The 24,254-nt window shown below is 36.3% G+C and overlaps 2 protein-coding genes and 1 long non-coding RNA gene across 6 annotated transcripts in view; all 3 read right to left on the reverse strand.

The window, feature by feature from the left end:
- Positions 1 to 24,254, reverse strand: part of LOC149892638 (uncharacterized) — a 321,349-nt gene that overhangs the window by 233,678 nt on the left and 63,417 nt on the right. The gene's annotated exons all lie outside the window — the stretch shown is intronic.
- Positions 58 to 6,334, reverse strand: LOC149892651 (uncharacterized). 2 transcript variants are annotated; one of them, XM_090080066.1, is made up of 2 exons: positions 6,262 to 6,334; positions 58 to 3,008 (listed from the first exon to the last, which is right to left on the reverse strand). In XM_090080066.1, exon 2 carries the CDS (start codon positions 2,977 to 2,979, stop codon positions 160 to 162), a length of 2,820 nt encoding a protein of 939 aa, XP_089936192.1. In that variant the 5' UTR covers positions 2,980 to 3,008; positions 6,262 to 6,334; the 3' UTR covers positions 58 to 159. The 2 variants fall into 2 exon arrangements, with proteins under 2 accessions (XP_089936192.1, XP_089936193.1); XM_090080067.1 differs by lacking the exon at positions 6,262 to 6,334 and adding an exon at positions 5,885 to 6,075.
- Positions 16,575 to 23,861, reverse strand: LOC149892652 (uncharacterized). 2 transcript variants are annotated; one of them, XM_090080044.1, is made up of 5 exons: positions 23,786 to 23,861; positions 17,714 to 20,533; positions 17,415 to 17,480; positions 17,099 to 17,155; positions 16,575 to 16,940 (listed from the first exon to the last, which is right to left on the reverse strand). In XM_090080044.1, exons 2-5 carry the CDS (start codon positions 20,502 to 20,504, stop codon positions 16,621 to 16,623), a joined length of 3,234 nt encoding a protein of 1,077 aa, XP_089936170.1. In that variant the 5' UTR covers positions 20,505 to 20,533; positions 23,786 to 23,861; the 3' UTR covers positions 16,575 to 16,620. The 2 variants fall into 2 exon arrangements, with proteins under 2 accessions (XP_089936170.1, XP_089936169.1); XM_090080043.1 differs by having other exon boundaries at positions 17,714 to 23,825.

Below are 24,254 nucleotides of genomic sequence, written 5' to 3' on the forward strand. Positions count from 1 at the left end.
AAGCAATCACAGAATTAGTCCTGCAACAAATACATACACACTTCTGTGTTGTTTTTTTGTTTTGTTTTGTTTTTTTTACAGCTCTAACAATAACAATAGGGCAAGGAGTTGATTTGGGCATTTTCATTTTTTGAAAGCGTGTTGAGATTTGCATAAAAATCAAAAATCAAAAATCAAAAAGAATTTACCTCTGGATGTAGAGGCAAGACTTTGGCTAAATAGGCTACCAACAGATTGAACAGCATAAGGTGAGAGCTGCTTTGCAAGAACAGTACCAGCCTGTTGGACAGGAACAGCTGAAACTGGATCAGATGAAAGAAACAAACTGGGTTTGGCCAATGTTTGCTGAAAAGCAACAAGGCTAGGAGTCAGAGGAACAGAAAAGACCTCTTTTGAAGGACAGAAAGCGACTTGCTGAGAAGGAGAAGCAGAAACAGGTTTGGCAACCACTTGCTCATTAAAGTAAACTGGAGAAAGTTTTGCATGGTGTTCAATAAAATCCGGTTCATCAGGAAATAATGTTAATGCAAGAGGAGAACAAGCTGTGCCAACAGGAACAGCTAGAGTCTGATCTACATCCATACAAACAGCTTGTTCGTTAGGAACTAGTTGTGCAAGAGCAGGGGATAGTTCAAGAACTGGACCAGCGATTGTTTGTTCAGATGGAACAGACGAAACAGGAGTTGAGGTAGGTTCACACAAGAAATCTACGGCATGGTCGTTGCTATCCTCTAAAGGAACATTGTTTTCTACAGCTGGAGAAAACGGAACCACTGTGGTACAGCTGAAAGTAGCAGCACATTCTTCAGAGTCAGAACCGGAGTCTAAATCTTCCTCAAAGATGTCCTCAACCTCATGAAAACCGTACTCCTCTGCATTAGTTTGGAGCCAGTCCATCACATCCTTCTCCTTCTTTGGTGGTCTCTCAGACTTTTCAACAGTCAAAGACTCTATGACTCCGAAGGACTGTCCGATGCCCAGGGCAAAGCGCAACTCCTCTGCAGCGTTCCACTGGGACACATAAAAGCTATCCATTGTGTTCCTGCTGTGCTTCATGTAGAGTGTAGCAAACCGCTCGCGATCTTCTTTGCTGTTGTTGGCAAAGTAAGTGGCTATCGAACCGCGAATGCAAGTGGGAGTAAGACGCTTCATGGGAATGTTTACTTGGCTTTTTCTGAAGCAGGACGTCAGGCAAGAGGAGATAGCAGAGGAACCCATCTGGTAAACAGGCACTCTAGTTGCACCGAGTGTCACACATTCGTCTTTGTTGGGTCTCATCGATGGAAAAAGGGGCCTGTAGCAGTCGCTCAACTCCAAAACAGTCTTGGTGTCTGCAGCCATGTAGTGAGAGTCGTTGACAAGAAGGTCTCTGTATCTCAGCAAATAAATATCGATCAACACTTTCAAGTCGTTCGGCACTAGAATGTTTTTGGCTCCGTACTTGTATGCTGTTTTGTAGCGCTCTTGCACAATGCAATATCCACACTCACTCTTCTCAGCAGCCATGTAGTCTCTAATGTTTAAAAGAGCAATGTTAGATTTTCTTAAACTGTTAATTACAGTGACAGAGAGCAGAAGATGGTTTCGTAGAGACACAGCATTGTCTCTAGTCGGTGTAAGAGACGGCTTTCTAATCGATTCCACTAACTGTCTTACGTATGCAGACTTGCCATATTCGTTCAGCAAACTGACATTGATGATGTTGATGCATTTTTTGCTTTTCACAAGGCTCCTCCTCAAAGAACGAAAGGGCCTCAGCACTTTTTGTAACTCCTCCACCTTGCAGCGCAAACGTCGGATGGCCTCATGAGAAAGTCCGAAATAGACATTCCTGGCTTCACTGAAACGAAACAGGAGACAAAGGTAGACAAGGCGGTTGTACAACGTGTGACAAGACATGGCTTTTGTTTGGTCAAGTTCACTCAGCTTGGAATTGAGCTGAATGTTTTTAAAGTGCATGGAAAAGTATCTATCCTCCAAAACGTTGGAATTGGTGAGAGCGTTCGGGTGCAGCGTCAGCGTGCTGTCACAACATGTCAATATTTCAACAACTGCATTTTTGTAGATCTTTGCTTGTGACAAAGTGTTGTTGTTGGCTACCACAAGCCACTTTTCAAAATCTCTGAAGAGCTCATCTGCTGACTGGTAATAAAAGTGAAAAGCATCTTTGTCCAGCTGAAACAAGAGTCTCTTATCTTCTGTCAAGACGGAGGAGTTGGAAACCAAGTGCTTTAAGGAATTAAAATCAGAGTCTAGGACGGATTCGGTGTTCAGCTCTTTGTTTTCTACAGAGGTGCAGTGGTTTGCAGAAGGAGCCTCGGACGAACCAGCAACTGATGAGGGCAAGCTTAAAAGAGGATCAGAGGAAAGAACCGGAGAAGAAAAAGAGGAGGAAGGCCCAGGAGCAGAGGATGCAGAGCCTGATGCAGACGCTTGTTCAGCTACTGGCTTAATACCAAAGAAGGCAGGTCGAATAAATTGAGGGACATAGAGCTTGTCGTTGTCGTATCGCTTTGCCTCTGCAATCTTTTGTTTGATCGTCTTGGAATCGTAGAAATGAGTCTCTTTCAAGTGTATGTCCAGTCGGTCGTAATACTTCCAACATTGCAAACAGGGGTAAGGTTTTGGACAGCCGGACTTGCGTTCGAGACGAGCATGCTGAAACTTCCTGACCATTGCAGAGTAAAAGATGGAAGCTTCATCCAAAGTCCAAGAATGATCTTTTTTAGTCAAGTGTCTTTTAATGCTTGTGGAGGAATGTTTGCACAAAGGCATCGGACAGCTAACAGCGTACCTCTTCTTGGTACCATAGAAAGGTACAACCCTGTTTACGGAGCCACACGCTGCAACTAATGCGGCCCTGACTTTGTTTTTGAGCTTTAAGTCTCTCTGTTCTTGTGACTGCCTTCTTTTCTTTTTTTTCGCTTTAGAGTTCGGAGAAGGGGCAACAACAGTGTTGTTTTCTTGTGAAGAAGACATGTTCAGGTGTTTGTTTGCAACGGTTTATGCTAAAAAAAAGAAGACAGTTAGTGAGAGTGTTTTTCTTCTGCCTGCATCCTGGAATCCTGGAATGTTTACAACTGCAGGGAAGAGCTGTGTTTTTTCGAATCCTCTGCAAAAGAGAAAAAAGAAAGAAAAGAGAGCAACAAGAAGAAACAAAGTTTCCACTAGCAAATGAAAAAGAATGAGAGCAACTAGCATTACATGCATGGTGGCAGCAGTGATTGCTATTATGAGAAGGAGAATGAGAAAAAAAAAAAAAAAAAAGAAACAAATAAATAAAGAGATGGAGTTTGAGAGGATCTCGCAACCATATGACTCAAAGAAAGAAACTGTGTTGAAAAAAGGCAAGAGAGGGCAAATAGAACTTGCTAACAAGGACAAATGACAGACATAACTACAACAGTAACAACTCTCATTGCAAGCATAATAACAACAGCATCAGCATCACTGACTCAGAGAGTGTTGACATAACAAAAAAGAAAACAAAAGTACAAGCCAAGTGGGGGAACATTAACAAACACTCATTGCAACTATAACAACAACAACAACAACAGCAACAGCATCACTGACTCAGAGGGTATTGATAAAAAAAAACAAGCAAAACAAAAACAAACAAAAAAACAAATAAAAAAACAAAACAAGCAAATTGGGTGAACAGTAACAACTCTCATTGCAAGCATAATAACAACAACAGCATCAGCATCAGCATCACTGACTCAGAGAGTGTTGACAAAATAAAATAGACAATAAGCAAGCAAAGTGGGTGAACAGTAACAACTCTCACTGCAAGCATAATAACAACAACAGCATCAGCATCAGCATCACTGACTCAGAGAGTGTTGATAAAATAAAACAGATTATAAACAAACAAAGTGGGTGAACAGTAACAGCTCTCATTGAAAGCATAATAACAACAACAGCATCACTAACTCAGAGGATATATAAAAAAACAAACAAACAAACAAACAAAACAAAAACAAAAAAAAAAACAAGCAAAGTGGCTGAACAGTAACAGCTATCATTGCAAGTAAAATAACAACAACAGCATCAGCAACATCATCACTGACTCAGAGAGTGGTGATAAAATAAAACAGATTAAAAAACAAGCAAAGTGGCTAAACAGTAACAACTATAAATACAAGTAAAATGACAAAAGCAGCAACAGCATCACTAACTCGCAGGGTGTTGATAAAAAAAAAAGCAACAAACAAATAAAGCAAGCAAAGTGGGTGAACATTAACACTCATTGCAACTATAATAACACCAACAGCAACAGCATCAGTGACTCAAAGGGTGTTGATAAACAAAAACAAAGGCACAAACAAAACAAGCAGAGTGGGTGAACATTAACAACACTTATTGCAAGCATAATAACAACAACAGCATCAGCATCACTGACTCAGAGAGTGTTGATAAAATAAAATAGATTATAAACATGCCAAGTTTGTGAACATTAACAAACACTCATTGCAACTATAACAACGACTACAGCAACAGCATCACTTACTCAGAGAGTGTTGAGAAAAAAAACAACAAAAAAAACAAAAACAAAACAAAACAGAAAACAGAAGTACAAGCCAAGGGGGGGAACATTAACAAACACTCATTGCAACTATAACAACAACAACAGCAACAGCATCACTTACTCAGAGGATATTGATAAAAAAAACAAACAAACAAACAAACAAAACAAGCAAAGTGGCTGAACAGTAACAGCTATCATTGCAAGTAAAATAACAACAACAGCATCAGCAACATCATCACTGACTCAGAGAGTGGTGATAAAATAAAACAGATTAAAAAACAAGCAAAGTGGCTGAACAGTAACAACTATAAATACAAGTAAAATGACAAAAGCAGCAACAGCATCACTAACTCGCAGGGTGTTGATAAAAAAAAAAAGCAACAAACAAACAAAGCAAGCAAAGTGGGTGAACATTAACACTCATTGCAACTATAATAACACCAACAGCAACAGCATCAGTGACTCAAAGGGTGTTGATAAACAAAAACAAAAGCACAAACAAAACAAGCAAAGTGGGTGAACATTAGCAACACTTATTGCAAGCACAATAACAACAACAGCATCAGCATCACTGACTCAGAGAGTGTTGATAAAACAAAATAGATTATAAACAAGCCAAGTTGGTGAACATTAACAAACACTCATTGCAACTGTAATAAGAACAACAGCAACAGCATCACTGACACAAAGGGTGTTGATAAACAAAAACAAAAACACAAGCAAAGTGGGTGAACATTAACAACACTCATTGCAACTATAACAACAACAACAGCAACAGCATCACTGGCTCAAAGGGTGTTGATAAAATAAAGAAATAAAAACAAAACAAGCAAAGTGGGTGAACAGTAACAACTCCCATTGCAAGCATAATAACGACAACAGCAACAGCAACACCATCACTGACTCAGAGAGTGTTGATAAAATAAAATAGATTATAAACAAGCCAAGTTGGTGAACATTAACAAACACTCATTGCAACTATAACAACGACTACAGCAACAGCATCACTTACTCAGAGAGTGTTGAGAAAAAAAAAACAAAAACAAAAAAAAACAAAACAAAACAGAAAACAAAAGTACAAGCCAAGTGGTGGGAACATTAACAAACACTCATTGCAACTGTAACAACAACAACAGCAACAGCATCACTTACTCAGAGAGTGTTTATAAATAAAACAAAAAACAAAAACAAGAAACAAAAATACAAGCCAAGTGGGTGATTACTAACAGCGCTAACAGCAGCAACAACAGTGTCTTTAGAAACAACAAACAAGTACAACAGCAACAACTGCTTTTACAGAGTATAACAATAACAACAACATGGCACTAACAACAACAAAAGGGTTGGAATAAAAACCTGTAGGCAAAAGGAGAGCTGCATTCAGACAAGATCGATTACAAAGAGGCTCTTCTTTAGGACAGAGGAGAAACTGCTTTTGAGGGACAGAGGGACTTTTGTTGTTGTGGTTGTTGTTGTTGTTGTGCAGAAACCAACAAACTTTTATTGAACCGAATATAACCGAATATAACCGAAAGTCTTGTTTGCTTCTGTTTTGTGCCATCAAGAAGGGAAAACAAAACATCACAAAACAAACGAAGCAAACGAAACAAACAAACAAACAAACGAACGAAACAAACAAACAAAAAAAAAAAAATTAAAAAAATTAACAAACAAACAAACAAACAAACAAGCAAACAAACAAAAACAAATAAGAAAAACAGAAAACGCAGTACCGAAACCTCGCCATTTTTTATCCTTCCTCAAGCTTTCTCTGGGCGCCAAAGACCGAGAAAGTTGAGCAAACGTGACGTTGAGGGGGGGAGGGGGGTACTTAAGGACAGCAGACCGACCAATGGCACGCTTAGGAGAGACCCACGTGAATGCTACATTTTCTTTCTATGTACGCTGAATCCGCTCAAAGTCTGGAATTTCCAGCATTCACGTGTCATCACTCCAGCCACCAGATTGGCCCACACTTTGCACACTTTCAAGACTAGAAACTCACTTGTGCTCAATTTGAGCAAAAAAAAAAAAAAACTAAGTCTCGCATGGCGACAACTTTTCCAAAAGCAAACAAAGGCAAACGAAGGCAAACGAAGAAAAAACAAAAACAAATAAACAAAAACAAAACCGAATAGGGAGAGAGAGAGTGAGTCGACTCATTTCTTTCGACTGCCTTAAACGAGAAGTCTAAAACGTTTAAAAGTTGAAAACTAAGTTTTTTAAATGAACTGCACCGAAAAAACTTTACGACAGTTTAGCTGGTTAAAAACGCAGAGGAAAATATTTTATAAAATTTAAGCGTTCTAAAGATGTCCATTTTTGTTTTTGTTTTTTTTATTTTGGTTTGTTTCTGGCTTGTTTCTTTCTTTAAATTCTAGCGATCGAGCATATTTGAACGGTTTCATCAACCTGTCGGCGCACGTGCTCGAGAGCTAGAACTTTGATTGCTTTTGTTGTTGAGAATTGAGAATGTCCGAGCAGGTTTTTTTATCGATTTCATCGCTTGTGGCGAGGCAAAAATCAAAACGCTTTTTGGACGAAAGAAAAGAGATTAAAAGGAAAAAAGAGAAGAAAAAAAAAACAAAAAAATAGGTTATGTGTTATGAACATTTATTTTCTCACGCGATGACGTCTAGTTTTGTTAGAGTAATTAAAATATGGTATCAAGTTTGTAATTTCTATCTTATTTTTAGTTACGGATAATTGCCAATTATGTCACGTTTAGTATACACAACGCTGTTTTCTTAATAGCAATATGATACAAACAAGTTATAAAAAAAAAAGCGTTCGCTCGATCTTCCTTAGTCAGTTGAACAAAAAGAAATTTTCACAACATATGATTGATTTGGTTGTCCTAGCAAGCTGTTTTAGCAAACGACTAGAGGTTGCAACTGTTGTTCATTGAAAACGAAAAATCTAGCGTCAGCAAGAAATTTTTGAATACATAATGTACACAAAAGTGGCACTTACAAATGAAAATGTAAAAAAAAACTGTTTACCTTGATGCCAGACTCGCAGAGATGTTGTCGCTCGTTGCTATCGACTGCGAACAGCTTTGTTGTTTTTCGAAGTGCCTCTTCATTCTACTTATAGCCGAAGTTTTGGCTTCGAAAAAAATACGAACGTCGTTAAGCTCAACGAGCTGCTTTAATTGTTGTTCGTGCGAAAACGAAATGCTTAAAACGGATAAAAGTGTTGGCGTAATTACACTTTTCGACCGCGATGCAGTTTGTCAACTCTAGCGTACTTTTTTGGCTCGTGGAGCAAAAGCCTCATGATAATAGCAAAGGCTTAAAATGTCTTAACATGTCAGCAAAGGCTTAATATGCTTAATAAACTGTGGTTAAGCTTTTGCGGTGCAGTTCATTTACAACTTAATTTGCAACTTGCTGGCACAAGCAAACGTTTATGACTTCTCGTTTAAGACAGTTGAGCGAAATCAGTCGACTCACTCATTCTCCCTTTTCTGTTTTGTTTTTGTTTTGTTTTTTTGTTTTTGTTTTTGTTTTTGTTTGTTTTTTTTTTTTCTTTGTTTGTCTTTTGTTTAAAATGTAAAAAACTCGAAAGGAAAGTTGTTGCTTTGTTTGCTTATTGAAAGTTTTCGCCAGTTGCAAGACTTAGTTTTGTTTTTGTTTACTTATTAAAATATCGAGGAAAATATTTGAGGACATCGCATTCTAATGGTGCCTTTATAACAACATCTAACGATTTAACGTTTAATGTTGTGCTCAAAAAAAAAATTCCTTTTATATCTCTCAATGGTCTCCAACGATAAAACTGCCGACCAATCGCAACGATTAAACAGCCAACCAATGGCAGCTCAATGGTCTCCAAACAAGAGACTGCCGACCAATGGCAGCTCAGTGGTTTGAGAAGTGAGATCATTCGATTTCCTTTTATTATCTCCAGTTTGAACTAGTGCTTGGCTTGTGGTGCAGAAACTAAAACTTCCCGTTTTTGTATTTTGTTTTGAATTTCTTTGCTTTGAGCTTTTTAATCGATCGATAGCTTTAGGAGAAAAGAAGAAACCCCTCTGACGAAGTCTTGGCTTTTTTAAAAACGCTCAAATTTTGGCAAACAAATCTCATACGAAACGCTACTTTGATGTCAAGCTTTCGTTACTCCCTACTCCCTTCTAGCGGAGGGCGGCAAAAAGGTGTTGCATCCTAGAGCTAAAAGTGAGGAGGGAAGCAAGTTTTTTTTTCGTTTTGTTTGCTTTTTTATGTTTTTTGTTTTTTTGAGGGGGGAGAGTTAGAGGGTAAGGGGGTTAGGATTAGAGGGGGTTGGGGTTACGGTTTGGAAACCTGGGGACGAGGATATCAAGCAGGAGTTTAGTGTTAAGGTTAAAGGGCCCACGAGGGGCGTCCTTCAATTGTAAAATGCCTTTAGACGCACGTGTCTAGTCGTCTCGTTGCATCGACCTAGAGGAGTTTTCTGATAGATCTTGCGCTTTGGGCTCAGTTAATCGGTCTGTATCCATTGTAAACACGGTGTCTGCCGTTAGAAAATCGTTAACCAGGCGTTTGTGAGCTTTAACAACCATCCCTTTGAGTTTAAAACGAACGTTTCTTCAAAAGCCACTCGAGATGGAGGTACTCACGGAGGTTTGTTACGGTAACAACCCTGTGGTTTGCCATCTTCTTTCTTTCCGCAGCGTCGCAAACGCATCGGCCGGTCTCTTAGGTGACGAAAAAACGTCTGATCTCTCGACTGGAATGCTTAACGTACTAAGATTAGTAGAGTTAGTACTAAGAGTTGCATCTGGCCGCCGTAATTTTCTTCGATGATGTCTTGAAAATTTCGTGACGTCGTTTTCAAACCTCTAGGGTCGATTTTAACCTTCGACCTTAAAGTCGATTTTAGCCTTCGGTGTGGCTCTGTACAACTTTTGCGGTGAAAAAGCTTGCGCGGAGTCTACAGTTGTATTTAGCCGACAGACGCTGGCAACGCAGAAACAGAATGACTCTTGGGCGGCGCAAACCGAGCGTTCAGCAAATTTCTAGCATTTTACGTCAAAGCGGACAATCTGCACGACAAATAAAGCTAACTTTCTCGTTGCAACAGTTAGTCACTGGATCGTTGGACGAGTGTGTACAGCTGTTTTGCGTCGAAAGCCGACCGGTGGTCGGATGCGACTCTTCTTTTCATTCGAAAATCAGAACCTGGCCATCAGTCGTGTATCACCATCGAATGCTTAATGTAGTGATTTCTCGAAACGACAAAAGCTTGTAAAACAAACAGCTTCGCTGTACTGTTGCCTAATATGTTAACGGATGGCCAGGAACAACCTTGGTCTGTAATGAATGAGTTCGTTTTTCCATTCGAGGCACTAATTACTGCAGTTTTAAAAGTCACCTAAAGTATAAGCTCATCTCTCCATTCAAGAAAAACAAGCATCAGAGTTTCGGAAAGTTTGCATGCACGACACCACCATCGATGATACTTAAACAAACAGAAAATGAATTGCAAAACAGAACCACTGAATTGCAAAACATAACAACGGACAGCTTGTAAAATGCATGGTGATGAGCTTCTTCAATCCAATCAAGGAACCAAGCATCACAGTTTCGGCAATGGTGCATGTGCAAATCAGCAAACTGTGATACTTAATCAAACAACTTCACTGTTTTGCTTAGTTTAAGAACGGATGGCTAAGAACAACCTCGTTAGTGAGTATGAAGTCATCTCTTCATTCCAGGAATTAATAATAATCAGAGTTTTAGAAGTCTCTTACGTGCGATACTACTATCAACGGTACTTAATCAAACAGCCTCTCAGAATGGCCTAGTTTGAGAACGGAAGGCTAGGAACAACCTTAGTAGTGAGTCATCAGTTCAACTTTTCATTCAAGGAATTAAGCATCTAAAATCTGAAAAATAAAAAGAAGAGCTCTTTGTTAGAAGTTCTTATTTTTATTTTTCCTCAACTTCTATTTCTTTTCTTTTTTTACTTTTTTTTTTTTAATGATAGTTTTTCTTTTTTTTTATCTATTTTGTTCGTTTAAATTAATACAACAGGCGTTTTAGGTCGTTTCTGTAACATTATTTAACACTTTAAATTGTAATAAATATTTGAACAGAAGAAAATCCCTTTCGTAACGTTAAAATGTCATAAGAACATTTCATCTTTACCAAATACGCTTGTAAAAATAGTTTCACTTTTAAAGTTTGTTGTATATGTCTTTTAATTTAGTGAATCGCAATTTGGATTTTCTTAGGCGCACATCTACTTTAGTTGCTTTTTCTTAAAGAAAGGTCACCAGAGTTTTCTTACACAGCCCCTGCAGCATAATCTTTAACAAAATACTCTTTTGAAAAGTTTTACATTGAAATAAACAAAAGCCATTTGCGTAAGTAGAGATAACTTAGAGAATAAAAAGTGCATAAACGCCTCGCTACTTTGATGAAGAAGAAACGGATGACTAAATGCAACTTTTTAATTTCGTGTGCTATCTCTTTCGATTAAGGTACTTTTTGAATATTTTTTCAAAGAAATGTTAGCGTAGTTTTCCTTTTTTAAATTTAAATCATGTTTAAAGGTAGTTTTTGAATGTTTTTTCAAAGAAATGTTAGCGTAGTTTTCATCTATTAAATTTAAATCATGTTTAAAGGTAGTTTTTGAATGTTTTTTCAAAGAAATGTTAGCGTAGTTTTCATCTATTAAATCTAAATCATGTTTAAAGGTAGTTTTCGAATATTTTTTCAAAGAATTGTTAGCGTAGTTTTCCTCTTTTAGATCTAGCTTATGTTTAAGGTAGTTTTTGAGTATTTTTTCAAAGAAAAGTTAGCGTAGTTTTCCTCTTTTAGATCTAGCTTATGTTTAAGGTAGTTTTTGAGTATTTTTTCAAAGAAAAGTTAGCGTAGTTTTCCTCTTTTAGATCTAGCTTATGTTTAAGGTAGTTTTTAAATATTTTTTTAAAGAAAAGTTAGCATAGTTTTCCTCTTTTGGATATAGCTTATGTTTAAGGTAGTTTTTAAATATTTTTTTTAAAGAAAAGTTAGCGTAGTTTTCCTCCTTTAGATCTAGCTTATAATTCAGGTAGTTTTTGAATATTTTTTCAAATAAAAATTAGCAAAGTATAGTTTATTTAGCATGACATCACAAAATACTAAACTCAAAAAGGCAAGATAAAGTATAAGATAAACGTAAAATAAGATATAGATGAAACAAATGTTAGGCTGCATAAAATCAAAAACTGCATTGCCTATCATAAACACAAATGTCTAGTGAGAGCTTTTAAAGGTCGTTCTTTTCGTCTTTTAATTTGGTGAATCGCGATTTGAATTTTCTAAGGCGCACATGTCTTTCAGTTGCTTTTTTCTTAAGGAAAGGTCGCCAGAGTTTTTTTACGCAGCTCCTGCAGCATAATCTTTAACAAAATACTCTTTTGTATATCATTACATAGAAATAAACAAAAACCATATGCGTAAACAGAGATAAATTAGAACGCAAAAGTGCATAAAAAGCCTCGCTACTTTGCTATAGAAGAAGTGGATGACTAGATACAACTTTGTAAATTCGTGCACTACCTCAATGGATTAAGGTATTTTTCGAAAGTTTTTTAAAAGCATAAATAGCGTAGTCTTCCTCTTTTAAATCTAGCTTATGTCTAAGGCAGTTTTTGAATAGATTTTCAAAGAAAGGTTAGCGTACTTTTCCACTTTTAAGTTTAGCTTATGTAGCTTGACAAAACAACACACAAAAAGACAAGATAAAGTATCAGATAAACGTAAAATAAAATATAAATGAAACTAAAGTTAGGCTGCATAAAAAACAAACAACTTAATAATCTACTAGACATGTTTAAGTTGAATTAAGTAAAGTCCTTTGCGCAAATTTGGGTAAATAAGAGAGTAAAAATCCATAAAAAGAAGAAGTGGATGAGTAGATACAATTTTTTAAATTTGTGTGCTATCTCTATTGAATAAGGTAGTTTTCGAGAGTTTTTTCAAAGCAAAATTAGCGTAGTGTTCCTCTTTTAAATCTAGATTATCTCAAAAATAGATTTCGAATAGTTTTTCAAAGAAAGGTTAGCGCAGCTTTCCTCTTTTAACATTAGCTTATGTAGCTTGACATCACAGAACACAAAAAGATAAAATAAAATATAAGACAAACGTAAAATGAAAAATAGATGTAGCTAAAGTTAGGCAGCATAAAAAACCAACAACATAATAATCTACTAGGCATGTTTAAATTGAATTAAATAAAATCCTTTGCGCAAAAATAGGTAGGTTAGAGAGTAAAAGCGCATAGAAAGCCTCGCTACTTTGCTGTGAAAGAAGTGGATGACTAGATACAACTTTTTAAAATCCTGTGCTATCTCTATCGATTAAGGTAGTTTTCGAAAGATTTTTCAAAGCAAAAATAGCGTAGTCTTTCTCTTTTAAATCTAGATTATGTCTAAGGTAGTTTTTGAACAGCTTTTCAAAGAAAGGTTAGCGTAGCTTTCCTCTTTTAAGTTTAGCTTATGTAGCTTGACATCACAAAACACAAAATTCAAAAAGACAAAATAAAATATAAGATAAACGTAAAATAAAATATAGATGAAGCTAAAGTTAGACTGCATAAAAAAACAACAACGTAATAACCTACTAGAATCTAATAAAACCCTATGCACAAATGTAGGTATGTTAGAGAGTAAAAGTGCATAAAAAGCCTCGCTACTTTGTTTAAGGTAGTTTTTGAATAGTTTTTCAAAGAAAGCTTAGCGTAGTTTTCCTCTTTAAAGTTTGGCTTATGTAGCTTGACATCACAAAACACAAAACACTAAAAGGAAAGGTAATATAAAAGTTAATCGTAAAATAAAATGTAGGTGAAATAAATGTTAGGCTGCATAAAAGAAAAAAAAAATCGTAACATAATAATCTTCTATATATGTTTGGATTGAATTAAATGAATTCCTTTGCGTAAATATAAGCAAACTAGTGAGAAAAAGTGCATAAAGAGCCTCGCTACTTTGCTGCAGAAGTAGTGGATGACTATATGCAATTTTTTAAAATCGTGTGCTATCTCTATCGATTAAGGTAGTTTTCGAAAGTTTTTTCAAAGTAAAAATAGTGTAGTTTTCCTCTTTTAAATCTAGCTTTTGTCTAGGGTAGTTTATGAATAGATTTTCAAAGAAAGGTTAGCGTAGCATTCCACTTTTAAGTTTAGCTTAAGTTGCTTGGCATCACAAAACTCAAAACTCAAAAAGAAAAGATAAAATATATGATAAACCTAAAACATAATATAGATGAAACTAAAGTTAGGCTGCATAAAAAACCAACAACATAATAATCTACTAGGCATGTTTAAATTGAATTAAATAAAATCCTTTGCGCAAATGTAGGTATGTTAGAGAGTAAAAGTGCATGAAAAGCCTCGCTACTTTGTTAAAGGTAGTTTTTGAATAGTTTTTCAAAGCAAGTTTAGCGTAGTTTTCCTCTTTTATGTTTAGACTATGAGCTTGACATCACAGAACACAAAGCTCAAAAAGGCAAGATAAAATATAAGTTAATCGTAAAATATAGATGTAACAAAGTTTAGACTGCATAAAAAACCAACAACATAATAATCTACTAGGCATGTTTAAGTTGAATTAAATAATGTCCTTTGCGCAAATATAGGAAAGTTAGAGTAAAAATCCATAAAAAGCCTCGATACTTTGCTGAAGAAGAAGATGACTATATGCAACTTTTTAAAATTGTGAGCTATCTATATCGATTTAGGTCCTTTTTGAGTACTTTTTCAAAGAAAAGTTAGCGCAGTTTTCCCCTTTTAAGATTAGATTATGAAGCTTGACATAACAAAACACAAAACTAACAAAGGCAAGATAAAATATAAGGTAAACGCAATATAATGTATAGATGAAACTAAAGTTAGGCTGCATAAAACAAACGGGTAACAATACTCTTCTATGTATGTTTACATTGAGTTAAATAAAATCCTTTGCGCAAATATAGGTATGTTAGAGAATAAAAGTGCATAAAAAGCCTCAGTACTTTGCTGTAGAAGAAGTGGATGAGTAGATACAATTTTTTAAATTTGTGTGCTATCTCTATCGAATAAGTTAGTTTTCGAGAGTTTTTTCAAAGCAAAATTAGCGTAGTGTTCCTCTTTTAAATCTAGATTATCTCAAAAATAGATTTCGAATAGTTTTTCAAAGAAAGGTTAGCGCAGCTTTCCTCTTTTAACATTAGCTTATGTAGCTTGACATCACAGAACACAAAAAGATAAAATAAAATATAAGACAAACGTAAAATGAAAAATAGATGTAGCTAAAGTTAGGCTGCATAAAAAACCAACAACATAATAATCTACTAGGCATGTTTAAATTGAATTAAATAAAATCCTTTGCGCAAAAATAGGTATGTTAGAGAGTAAAAGCGCATAAAAAGCCTCGCTACTTTGTTAAAGGTAGTTTTTGAATAGTTTTTCAAAGACAGGTTAGCGTAAATTTCCTCTTTAAAGTTTAGCTTATGTAGCTTGACATCACAAAATATAAAACTCAAAAAGACAAGATAAAATATAAGATAAACGCAAAATAAAATATAGATGAAACTAAAGTTAGGCTGCATACAAAACCAACAACATAATATTCTACTAGTTATGTTTAAATTGAATTAAATAAAATCCTTTACGCAAATATAGGTAAGTTAGAGAGTAAAAGTGCATAAAAAGCTTTACTTTGCTGAAGAAGAAGATGAATAGATGCAACTTTTTAAATTCGTGAGCTATCTCTATCGGTGTAAGGTAGTTTTTGAACAATTTTTCAAAGAAAAGTTAGCCTAGTTTTCTTCTTTTAAGTTTAAATTATGTAGCTTGACATCACAAAATACAAAACTCAAAAAGACAAGATAAAATATAAGATAAACGCAAAATAAAATATAGATGAAACTAAAGTTAGGCTGCATACAAAACCAACAACATAATATTCTACTAGAAAAGTTAGCCTAGTTTCCTTCTTTTAAGTTTAGATTATGTAGCTTGACATCACAAAACACAAAAAGGCAAGATAAAATACAAGGTAAACGTAAAATAAAATAGAAGTCAAACAAAAGTTAGGTTGCATAAATACAAAAACTGCATTGCCAAAAATAGAATTTGTTGTCTAGAAAGACCTTTTAAACTTTGTTTCTTTCGTTTTTTGACTTAGTGAATCGCGATCTGGTTTTTCTTAGGCGCGCTTGTTTCTTAGTTGTTTTTTTTGTAAAGAAACTTTATTCAGACGTTTTTTTTTACGCAACTCCTTTAACATTATTTTTAACAAAGTATTCTTTTATACGTGTTTACATTGAAATAAAACCCTTTGCGTAAATAGAGATAAATTAGAGAGCAAAAGTACATAAAAAGCCTCGCTACTTTGCAGAAGAAGAATTGGATGGCAAGATTCGTGTGCTTTCTCTTTCGTTTAAGGTACTTCTTGAATATTTTTTCAAAGAAAAGTTAGCGTAGTTTTCCCCTTTTAAGTTTAGCTTACGCAGCTTGACATCACAAAACGCAAAAACCAATAAGGCATGATAAAATACAAGATAAACGTAAAATAAAATAGAAGTGAAACAAAAGTTAGACTGCATAAAAACAAAAAAAAAAAAAAAAACATAATATACTTCTATGTATGTTTACATTGATCTAAACAAAATCCTTTGTGTAAAGATATGAAAAAATAGAGAGTAAGAGTTCATAAAAAAGCCTCGCTATTTTGCTGAAGAAGAAATGGATGTCTAGATCTTTTAAAATAAGGAACTTTTTGATTTCTTTTTCCGAAAAATGGTTGGAGCAGTTTTCCTTTTTTAAATTTCACTTATGCAGTTTAACATCACAGGAAATATTATTTTGCTTTTTAACAAACTCTTAAAAACATCAGAAGTAATTCTAAATGCAACTCTATTAAAAGTTTTCACAGAATAACAAAACGACTTCTTTTTTTTTTTTTTAAAGATAAAAAAAAGTTTGAACTATCTTTAAATAAGAAATGTGAGAACAGTTTAACAGAACTTCTTGTTTATTATGTCTTTAGCGAAACAGATAAAAATATTTGCAAAAGCATAGATAAAACAAACTACACAAAAGGCCCATCTTTATTGCCAAACTGAACAAACTTATCTAAACTACATAAATGGTTTCACGATATTGCCATATTGAACAAACTTTTCTAAACTACCCTCTTTTTGAATTTTTAGCTTCATGTTTTTAATTTTGTCTTTAATATGGCTTTGGTAGGAGTACTTTTGCAAGACATGAATGAGCTTGTCACTGCTATGATTTGCCAAGATGCCAAGGTAATCTTTGTACGAGCAACTTGAGCTTACATCTGTAAACACGTCTTGCAAGATGTATGCCAACACCAAAGCTGCACATCGTGGAAAACTTCTGGTGTTGAACCATTCGTTGTGGCCAGGGCAAGCATTCAGCTCTTCAACTATTTCATCTAAAATTTTACAAACTCAAGTCATAACACAAAGTGATTAAATCAAATATTCATTTGGTTCTGAAGTAAGACAAGATTTATTCTGTTTTTTTATTTATTTTTTTTTTGTTGACCTTATTGTTTGCACTGATAGCAATAACTGGTTTTTGAAAGATTACCTAAATGGCATTGGCTAACTTCTGCTTTGTTTTCCTTTGTTCTTGGCTGAGTTGATCCTGAAATAAAATAAAACCATGTTCATTTTTCTAATTCATAAAAACCATCAACAGTTTCTAAGTGTTAGAGATGATAACAAGCTGTGCATGATTTCTAACGGTGATGTTTCTAACTTCATCATTAGAAATCGGGTAGACACAACTTTCTAAAAGTGCACTTAGCAATGATGGCTAGTTTTTGTTAACAGTTAACCATCTGAAATTGTGCAAGAAGAGGTTTGTGTTTATATATCTTTGTATAAATTAGGTTTTACATTACCGATGAGTTCTTGAGTGAAAGATGGCATTTCCAACTTGATTTTTTTTCTTCTTGGATCTTTTACTTCTAAAACATAATCAGTTTTAGTATCATTCACTTGTATAAACATTTAAGCAATCACAGAATTAGTCCTGCAACAAATACATACACACTTCTGTGTTGTTTTTTTGTTTTGTTTTGTTTTTTTTACAGCTCTAACAATAACAATAGGGCAAGGAGTTGATTTGGGCATTTTCATTTTTTGAAAGCGTGTTGAGATTTGCATAAAAATCAAAAATCAAAAATCAAAAAGAATTTACCTCTGGATGTAGAGGCAAGACTTTGGCTAAATAGGCTACCAACAGATTGAACAGCATAAGGTGAGAGCTGCTTTGCAAGAACAGTACCAGCCTGTTGGACAGGAACAGCTGAAACTGGATCAGATGAAAGAAACAAACTGGGTTTGGCCAATGTTTGCTGAAAAGCAACAAGGCTAGGAGTCAGAGGAACAGAAAAGACCTCTTTTGAAGGACAGAAAGCGACTTGCTGAGAAGGAGAAGCAGAAACAGGTTTGGCAACCACTTGCTCATTAAAGTAAACTGGAGAAAGTTTTGCATGGTGTTCAATAAAATCCGGTTCATCAGGAAATAATGTTAATGCAAGAGGAGAACAAGCTGTGCCAACAGGAACAGCTAGAGTCTGATCTACATCCATACAAACAGCTTGTTCGTTAGGAACTAGTTGTGCAAGAGCAGGGGATAGTTCAAGAACTGGACCAGCGATTGTTTGTTCAGATGGAACAGACGAAACAGGAGTTGAGGTAGGTTCACACAAGAAATCTACGGCATGGTCGTTGCTATCCTCTAAAGGAACATTGTTTTCTACAGCTGGAGAAAACGGAACCACTGTGGTACAGCTGAAAGTAGCAGCACATTCTTCAGAGTCAGAACCGGAGTCTAAATCTTCCTCAAAGATGTCCTCAACCTCATGAAAACCGTACTCCTCTGCATTAGTTTGGAGCCAGTCCATCACATCCTTCTCCTTCTTTGGTGGTCTCTCAGACTTTTCAACAGTCAAAGACTCTATGACTCCGAAGGACTGTCCGATGCCCAGGGCAAAGCGCAACTCCTCTGCAGCGTTCCACTGGGACACATAAAAGCTATCCATTGTGTTCCTGCTGTGCTTCATGTAGAGTGTAGCAAACCGCTCGCGATCTTCTTTGCTGTTGTTGGCAAAGTAAGTGGCTATCGAACCGCGAATGCAAGTGGGAGTAAGACGCTTCATGGGAATGTTTACTTGGCTTTTTCTGAAGCAGGACGTCAGGCAAGAGGAGATAGCAGAGGAACCCATCTGGTAAACAGGCACTCTAGTTGCACCGAGTGTCACACATTCGTCTTTGTTGGGTCTCATCGATGGAAAAAGGGGCCTGTAGCAGTCGCTCAACTCCAAAACAGTCTTGGTGTCTGCAGCCATGTAGTGAGAGTCGTTGACAAGAAGGTCTCTGTATCTCAGCAAATAAATATCGATCAACACTTTCAAGTCGTTCGGCACTAGAATGTTTTTGGCTCCGTACTTGTATGCTGTTTTGTAGCGCTCTTGCACAATGCAATATCCACACTCACTCTTCTCAGCAGCCATGTAGTCTCTAATGTTTAAAAGAGCAATGTTAGATTTTCTTAAACTGTTAATTACAGTGACAGAGAGCAGAAGATGGTTTCGTAGAGACACAGCATTGTCTCTAGTCGGTGTAAGAGACGGCTTTCTAATCGATTCCACTAACTGTCTTACGTATGCAGACTTGCCATATTCGTTCAGCAAACTGACATTGATGATGTTGATGCATTTTTTGCTTTTCACAAGGCTCCTCCTCAAAGAACGAAAGGGCCTCAGCACTTTTTGTAACTCCTCCACCTTGCAGCGCAAACGTCGGATGGCCTCATGAGAAAGTCCGAAATAGACATTCCTGGCTTCACTGAAACGAAACAGGAGACAAAGGTAGACAAGGCGGTTGTACAACGTGTGACAAGACATGGCTTTTGTTTGGTCAAGTTCACTCAGCTTGGAATTGAGCTGAATGTTTTTAAAGTGCATGGAAAAGTATCTATCCTCCAAAACGTTGGAATTGGTGAGAGCGTTCGGGTGCAGCGTCAGCGTGCTGTCACAACATGTCAATATTTCAACAACTGCATTTTTGTAGATCTTTGCTTGTGACAAAGTGTTGTTGTTGGCTACCACAAGCCACTTTTCAAAATCTCTGAAGAGCTCATCTGCTGACTGGTAATAAAAGTGAAAAGCATCTTTGTCCAGCTGAAACAAGAGTCTCTTATCTTCTGTCAAGACGGAGGAGTTGGAAACCAAGTGCTTTAAGGAATTAAAATCAGAGTCTAGGACGGATTCGGTGTTCAGCTCTTTGTTTTCTACAGAGGTGCAGTGGTTTGCAGAAGGAGCCTCGGACGAACCAGCAACTGATGAGGGCAAGCTTAAAAGAGGATCAGAGGAAAGAACCGGAGAAGAAAAAGAGGAGGAAGGCCCAGGAGCAGAGGATGCAGAGCCTGATGCAGACGCTTGTTCAGCTACTGGCTTAATACCAAAGAAGGCAGGTCGAATAAATTGAGGGACATAGAGCTTGTCGTTGTCGTATCGCTTTGCCTCTGCAATCTTTTGTTTGATCGTCTTGGAATCGTAGAAATGAGTCTCTTTCAAGTGTATGTCCAGTCGGTCGTAATACTTCCAACATTGCAAACAGGGGTAAGGTTTTGGACAGCCGGACTTGCGTTCGAGACGAGCATGCTGAAACTTCCTGACCATTGCAGAGTAAAAGATGGAAGCTTCATCCAAAGTCCAAGAATGATCTTTTTTAGTCAAGTGTCTTTTAATGCTTGTGGAGGAATGTTTGCACAAAGGCATCGGACAGCTAACAGCGTACCTCTTCTTGGTACCATAGAAAGGTACAACCCTGTTTACGGAGCCACACGCTGCAACTAATGCGGCCCTGACTTTGTTTTTGAGCTTTAAGTCTCTCTGTTCTTGTGACTGCCTTCTTTTCTTTTTTTTCGCTTTAGAGTTCGGAGAAGGGGCAACAACAGTGTTGTTTTCTTGTGAAGAAGACATGTTCAGGTGTTTGTTTGCAACGGTTTATGCTAAAAAAAAGAAGACAGTTAGTGAGAGTGTTTTTCTTCTGCCTGCATCCTGGAATCCTGGAATGTTTACAACTGCAGGGAAGAGCTGTGTTTTTTCGAATCCTCTGCAAAAGAGAAAAAAGAAAGAAAAGAGAGCAACAAGAAGAAACAAAGTTTCCACTAGCAAATGAAAAAGAATGAGAGCAACTAGCATTACATGCATGGTGGCAGCAGTGATTGCTATTATGAGAAGGAGAATGAGAAAAAAAAAAAAAAAAAAGAAACAAATAAATAAAGAGATGGAGTTTGAGAGGATCTCGCAACCATATGACTCAAAGAAAGAAACTGTGTTGAAAAAAGGCAAGAGAGGGCAAATAGAACTTGCTAACAAGGACAAATGACAGACATAACTACAACAGTAACAACTCTCATTGCAAGCATAATAACAACAGCATCAGCATCACTGACTCAGAGAGTGTTGACATAACAAAAAAGAAAACAAAAGTACAAGCCAAGTGGGGGAACATTAACAAACACTCATTGCAACTATAACAACAACAACAACAACAGCAACAGCATCACTGACTCAGAGGGTATTGATAAAAAAAAACAAGCAAAACAAAAACAAACAAAAAAACAAATAAAAAAACAAAACAAGCAAATTGGGTGAACAGTAACAACTCTCATTGCAAGCATAATAACAACAACAGCATCAGCATCAGCATCACTGACTCAGAGAGTGTTGACAAAATAAAATAGACAATAAGCAAGCAAAGTGGGTGAACAGTAACAACTCTCACTGCAAGCATAATAACAACAACAGCATCAGCATCAGCATCACTGACTCAGAGAGTGTTGATAAAATAAAACAGATTATAAACAAACAAAGTGGGTGAACAGTAACAGCTCTCATTGAAAGCATAATAACAACAACAGCATCACTAACTCAGAGGATATATAAAAAAACAAACAAACAAACAAACAAAACAAAAACAAAAAAAAAACAAGCAAAGTGGCTGAACAGTAACAGCTATCATTGCAAGTAAAATAACAACAACAGCATCAGCAACATCATCACTGACTCAGAGAGTGGTGATAAAATAAAACAGATTAAAAAACAAGCAAAGTGGCTAAACAGTAACAACTATAAATACAAGTAAAATGACAAAAGCAGCAACAGCATCACTAACTCGCAGGGTGTTGATAAAAAAAAAAGCAACAAACAAATAAAGCAAGCAAAGTGGGTGAACATTAACACTCATTGCAACTATAATAACACCAACAGCAACAGCATCAGTGACTCAAAGGGTGTTGATAAACAAAAACAAAGGCACAAACAAAACAAGCAGAGTGGGTGAACATTAACAACACTTATTGCAAGCATAATAACAACAACAGCATCAGCATCACTGACTCAGAGAGTGTTGATAAAATAAAATAGATTATAAACATGCCAAGTTTGTGAACATTAACAAACACTCATTGCAACTATAACAACGACTACAGCAACAGCATCACTTACTCAGAGAGTGTTGAGAAAAAAAACAACAAAAAAAACAAAAACAAAACAAAACAGAAAACAGAAGTACAAGCCAAGGGGGGGAACATTAACAAACACTCATTGCAACTATAACAACAACAACAGCAACAGCATCACTTACTCAGAGGATATTGATAAAAAAAACAAACAAACAAACAAACAAAACAAGCAAAGTGGCTGAACAGTAACAGCTATCATTGCAAGTAAAATAACAACAACAGCATCAGCAACATCATCACTGACTCAGAGAGTGGTGATAAAATAAAACAGATTAAAAAACAAGCAAAGTGGCTGAACAGTAACAACTATAAATACAAGTAAAATGACAAAAGCAGCAACAGCATCACTAACTCGCAGGGTGTTGATAAAAAAAAAAAGCAACAAACAAACAAAGCAAGCAAAGTGGGTGAACATTAACACTCATTGCAACTATAATAACACCAACAGCAACAGCATCAGTGACTCAAAGGGTGTTGATAAACAAAAACAAAAGCACAAACAAAACAAGCAAAGTGGGTGAACATTAGCAACACTTATTGCAAGCACAATAACAACAACAGCATCAGCATCACTGACTCAGAGAGTGTTGATAAAACAAAATAGATTATAAACAAGCCAAGTTGGTGAACATTAACAAACACTCATTGCAACTGTAATAAGAACAACAGCAACAGCATCACTGACACAAAGGGTGTTGATAAACAAAAACAAAAACACAAGCAAAGTGGGTGAACATTAACAACACTCATTGCAACTATAACAACAACAACAGCAACAGCATCACTGGCTCAAAGGGTGTTGATAAAATAAAGAAATAAAAACAAAACAAGCAAAGTGGGTGAACAGTAACAACTCCCATTGCAAGCATAATAACGACAACAGCAACAGCAACACCATCACTGACTCAGAGAGTGTTGATAAAATAAAATAGATTATAAACAAGCCAAGTTGGTGAACATTAACAAACACTCATTGCAACTATAACAACGACTACAGCAACAGCATCACTTACTCAGAGAGTGTTGAGAAAAAAAAAACAAAAACAAAAAAAAAACAAAACAAAACAGAAAACAAAAGTACAAGCCAAGTGGGGGAACATTAACAAACACTCATTGCAACTGTAACAACAACAACAGCAACAGCATCACTTACTCAGAGAGTGTTTATAAATAAAACAAAAAACAAAAACAAGAAACAAAAATACAAGCCAAGTGGGTGATTACTAACAGCGCTAACAGCAGCAACAACAGTGTCTTTAGAAACAACAAACAAGTACAACAGCAACAACTGCTTTTACAGAGTATAACAATAACAACAACATGGCACTAACAACAACAAAAGGGTTGGAATAAAAACCTGTAGGCAAAAGGAGAGCTGCATTCAGACAAGATCGATTACAAAGAGGCTCTTCTTTAGGACAGAGGAGAAACTGCTTTTGAGGGACAGAGGGACTTTTGTTGTTGTGGTTGTTGTTGTTGTTGTGCAGAAACCAACAAACTTTTATTGAACCGAATATAACCGAATATAACCGAAAGTCTTGTTTGCTTCTGTTTTGTGCCATCAAGAAGGGAAAACAAAACATCACAAAACAAACGAAGCAAACGAAACAAACAAACAAACAAACGAACGAAACAAACAAACAAAAAAAAAAAAATTAAAAAAATTAACAAACAAACAAACAAACAAACAAGCAAACAAACAAAAACAAATAAGAAAAACAGAAAACGCAGTACCGAAACCTCGCCATTTTTTATCCTTCCTCAAGCTTTCTCTGGGCGCCAAAGACCGAGAAAGTTGAGCAAACGTGACGTTGAGGGGGGGGAGGGGGGTACTTAAGGACAGCAGACCGACCAATGGCACGCTTAGGAGAGACCCACGTGAATGCTACATTTTCTTTCTATGTACGCTGAATCCGCTCAAAGTCTGGAATTTCCAGCATTCACGTGTCATCACTCCAGCCACCAGATTGGCCCACACTTTGCACACTTTCAAGACTAGAAACTCACTTGTGCTCAATTTGAGCAAAAAAAAAAAAAAACTAAGTCTCGCATGGCGACAACTTTTCCAAAAGCAAACAAAGGCAAACGAAGGCAAACGAAGAAAAAACAAAAACAAATAAACAAAAACAAAACCGAATAGGGAGAGAGAGAGTGAGTCGACTCATTTCTTTCGACTGCCTTAAACGAGAAGTCTAAAACGTTT

The sequence above is a fragment of the Hydra viridissima genome, unplaced genomic scaffold (assembly GCF_058129835.1).
Source record: "Hydra viridissima isolate aposymbiotic clone 2 unplaced genomic scaffold, HvirCarnegie_v1 scaffold_2, whole genome shotgun sequence".
Classification (NCBI taxonomy): domain Eukaryota; kingdom Metazoa; phylum Cnidaria; class Hydrozoa; order Anthoathecata; family Hydridae; genus Hydra; species Hydra viridissima.

What these genes read in the sequence shown, in the direction of transcription:
- LOC149892652 (XM_090080044.1), bottom strand. Translation starts at nt 20,504, where the DNA reads ATGTCTTCTTCACAAGAAAACAACACTGTTGTTGCCCCTTCTCCGAAC. An exon ending in TCTTGCCTCTACATCCAGAG is followed by an intron (nt 17,481 to 17,713) that starts GTAAATTCTTTT and finishes ATTATGTTTTAG; the next exon opens with AAGTAAAAGATCCAAGAAGA. An exon ending in AGTTAGCCAATGCCATTTAG is followed by an intron (nt 16,941 to 17,098) that starts GTAATCTTTCAA and finishes GTAAAATTTTAG; the next exon opens with ATGAAATAGTTGAAGAGCTG.
- LOC149892651 (XM_090080066.1), bottom strand. Translation starts at nt 2,979, where the DNA reads ATGTCTTCTTCACAAGAAAACAACACTGTTGTTGCCCCTTCTCCGAAC.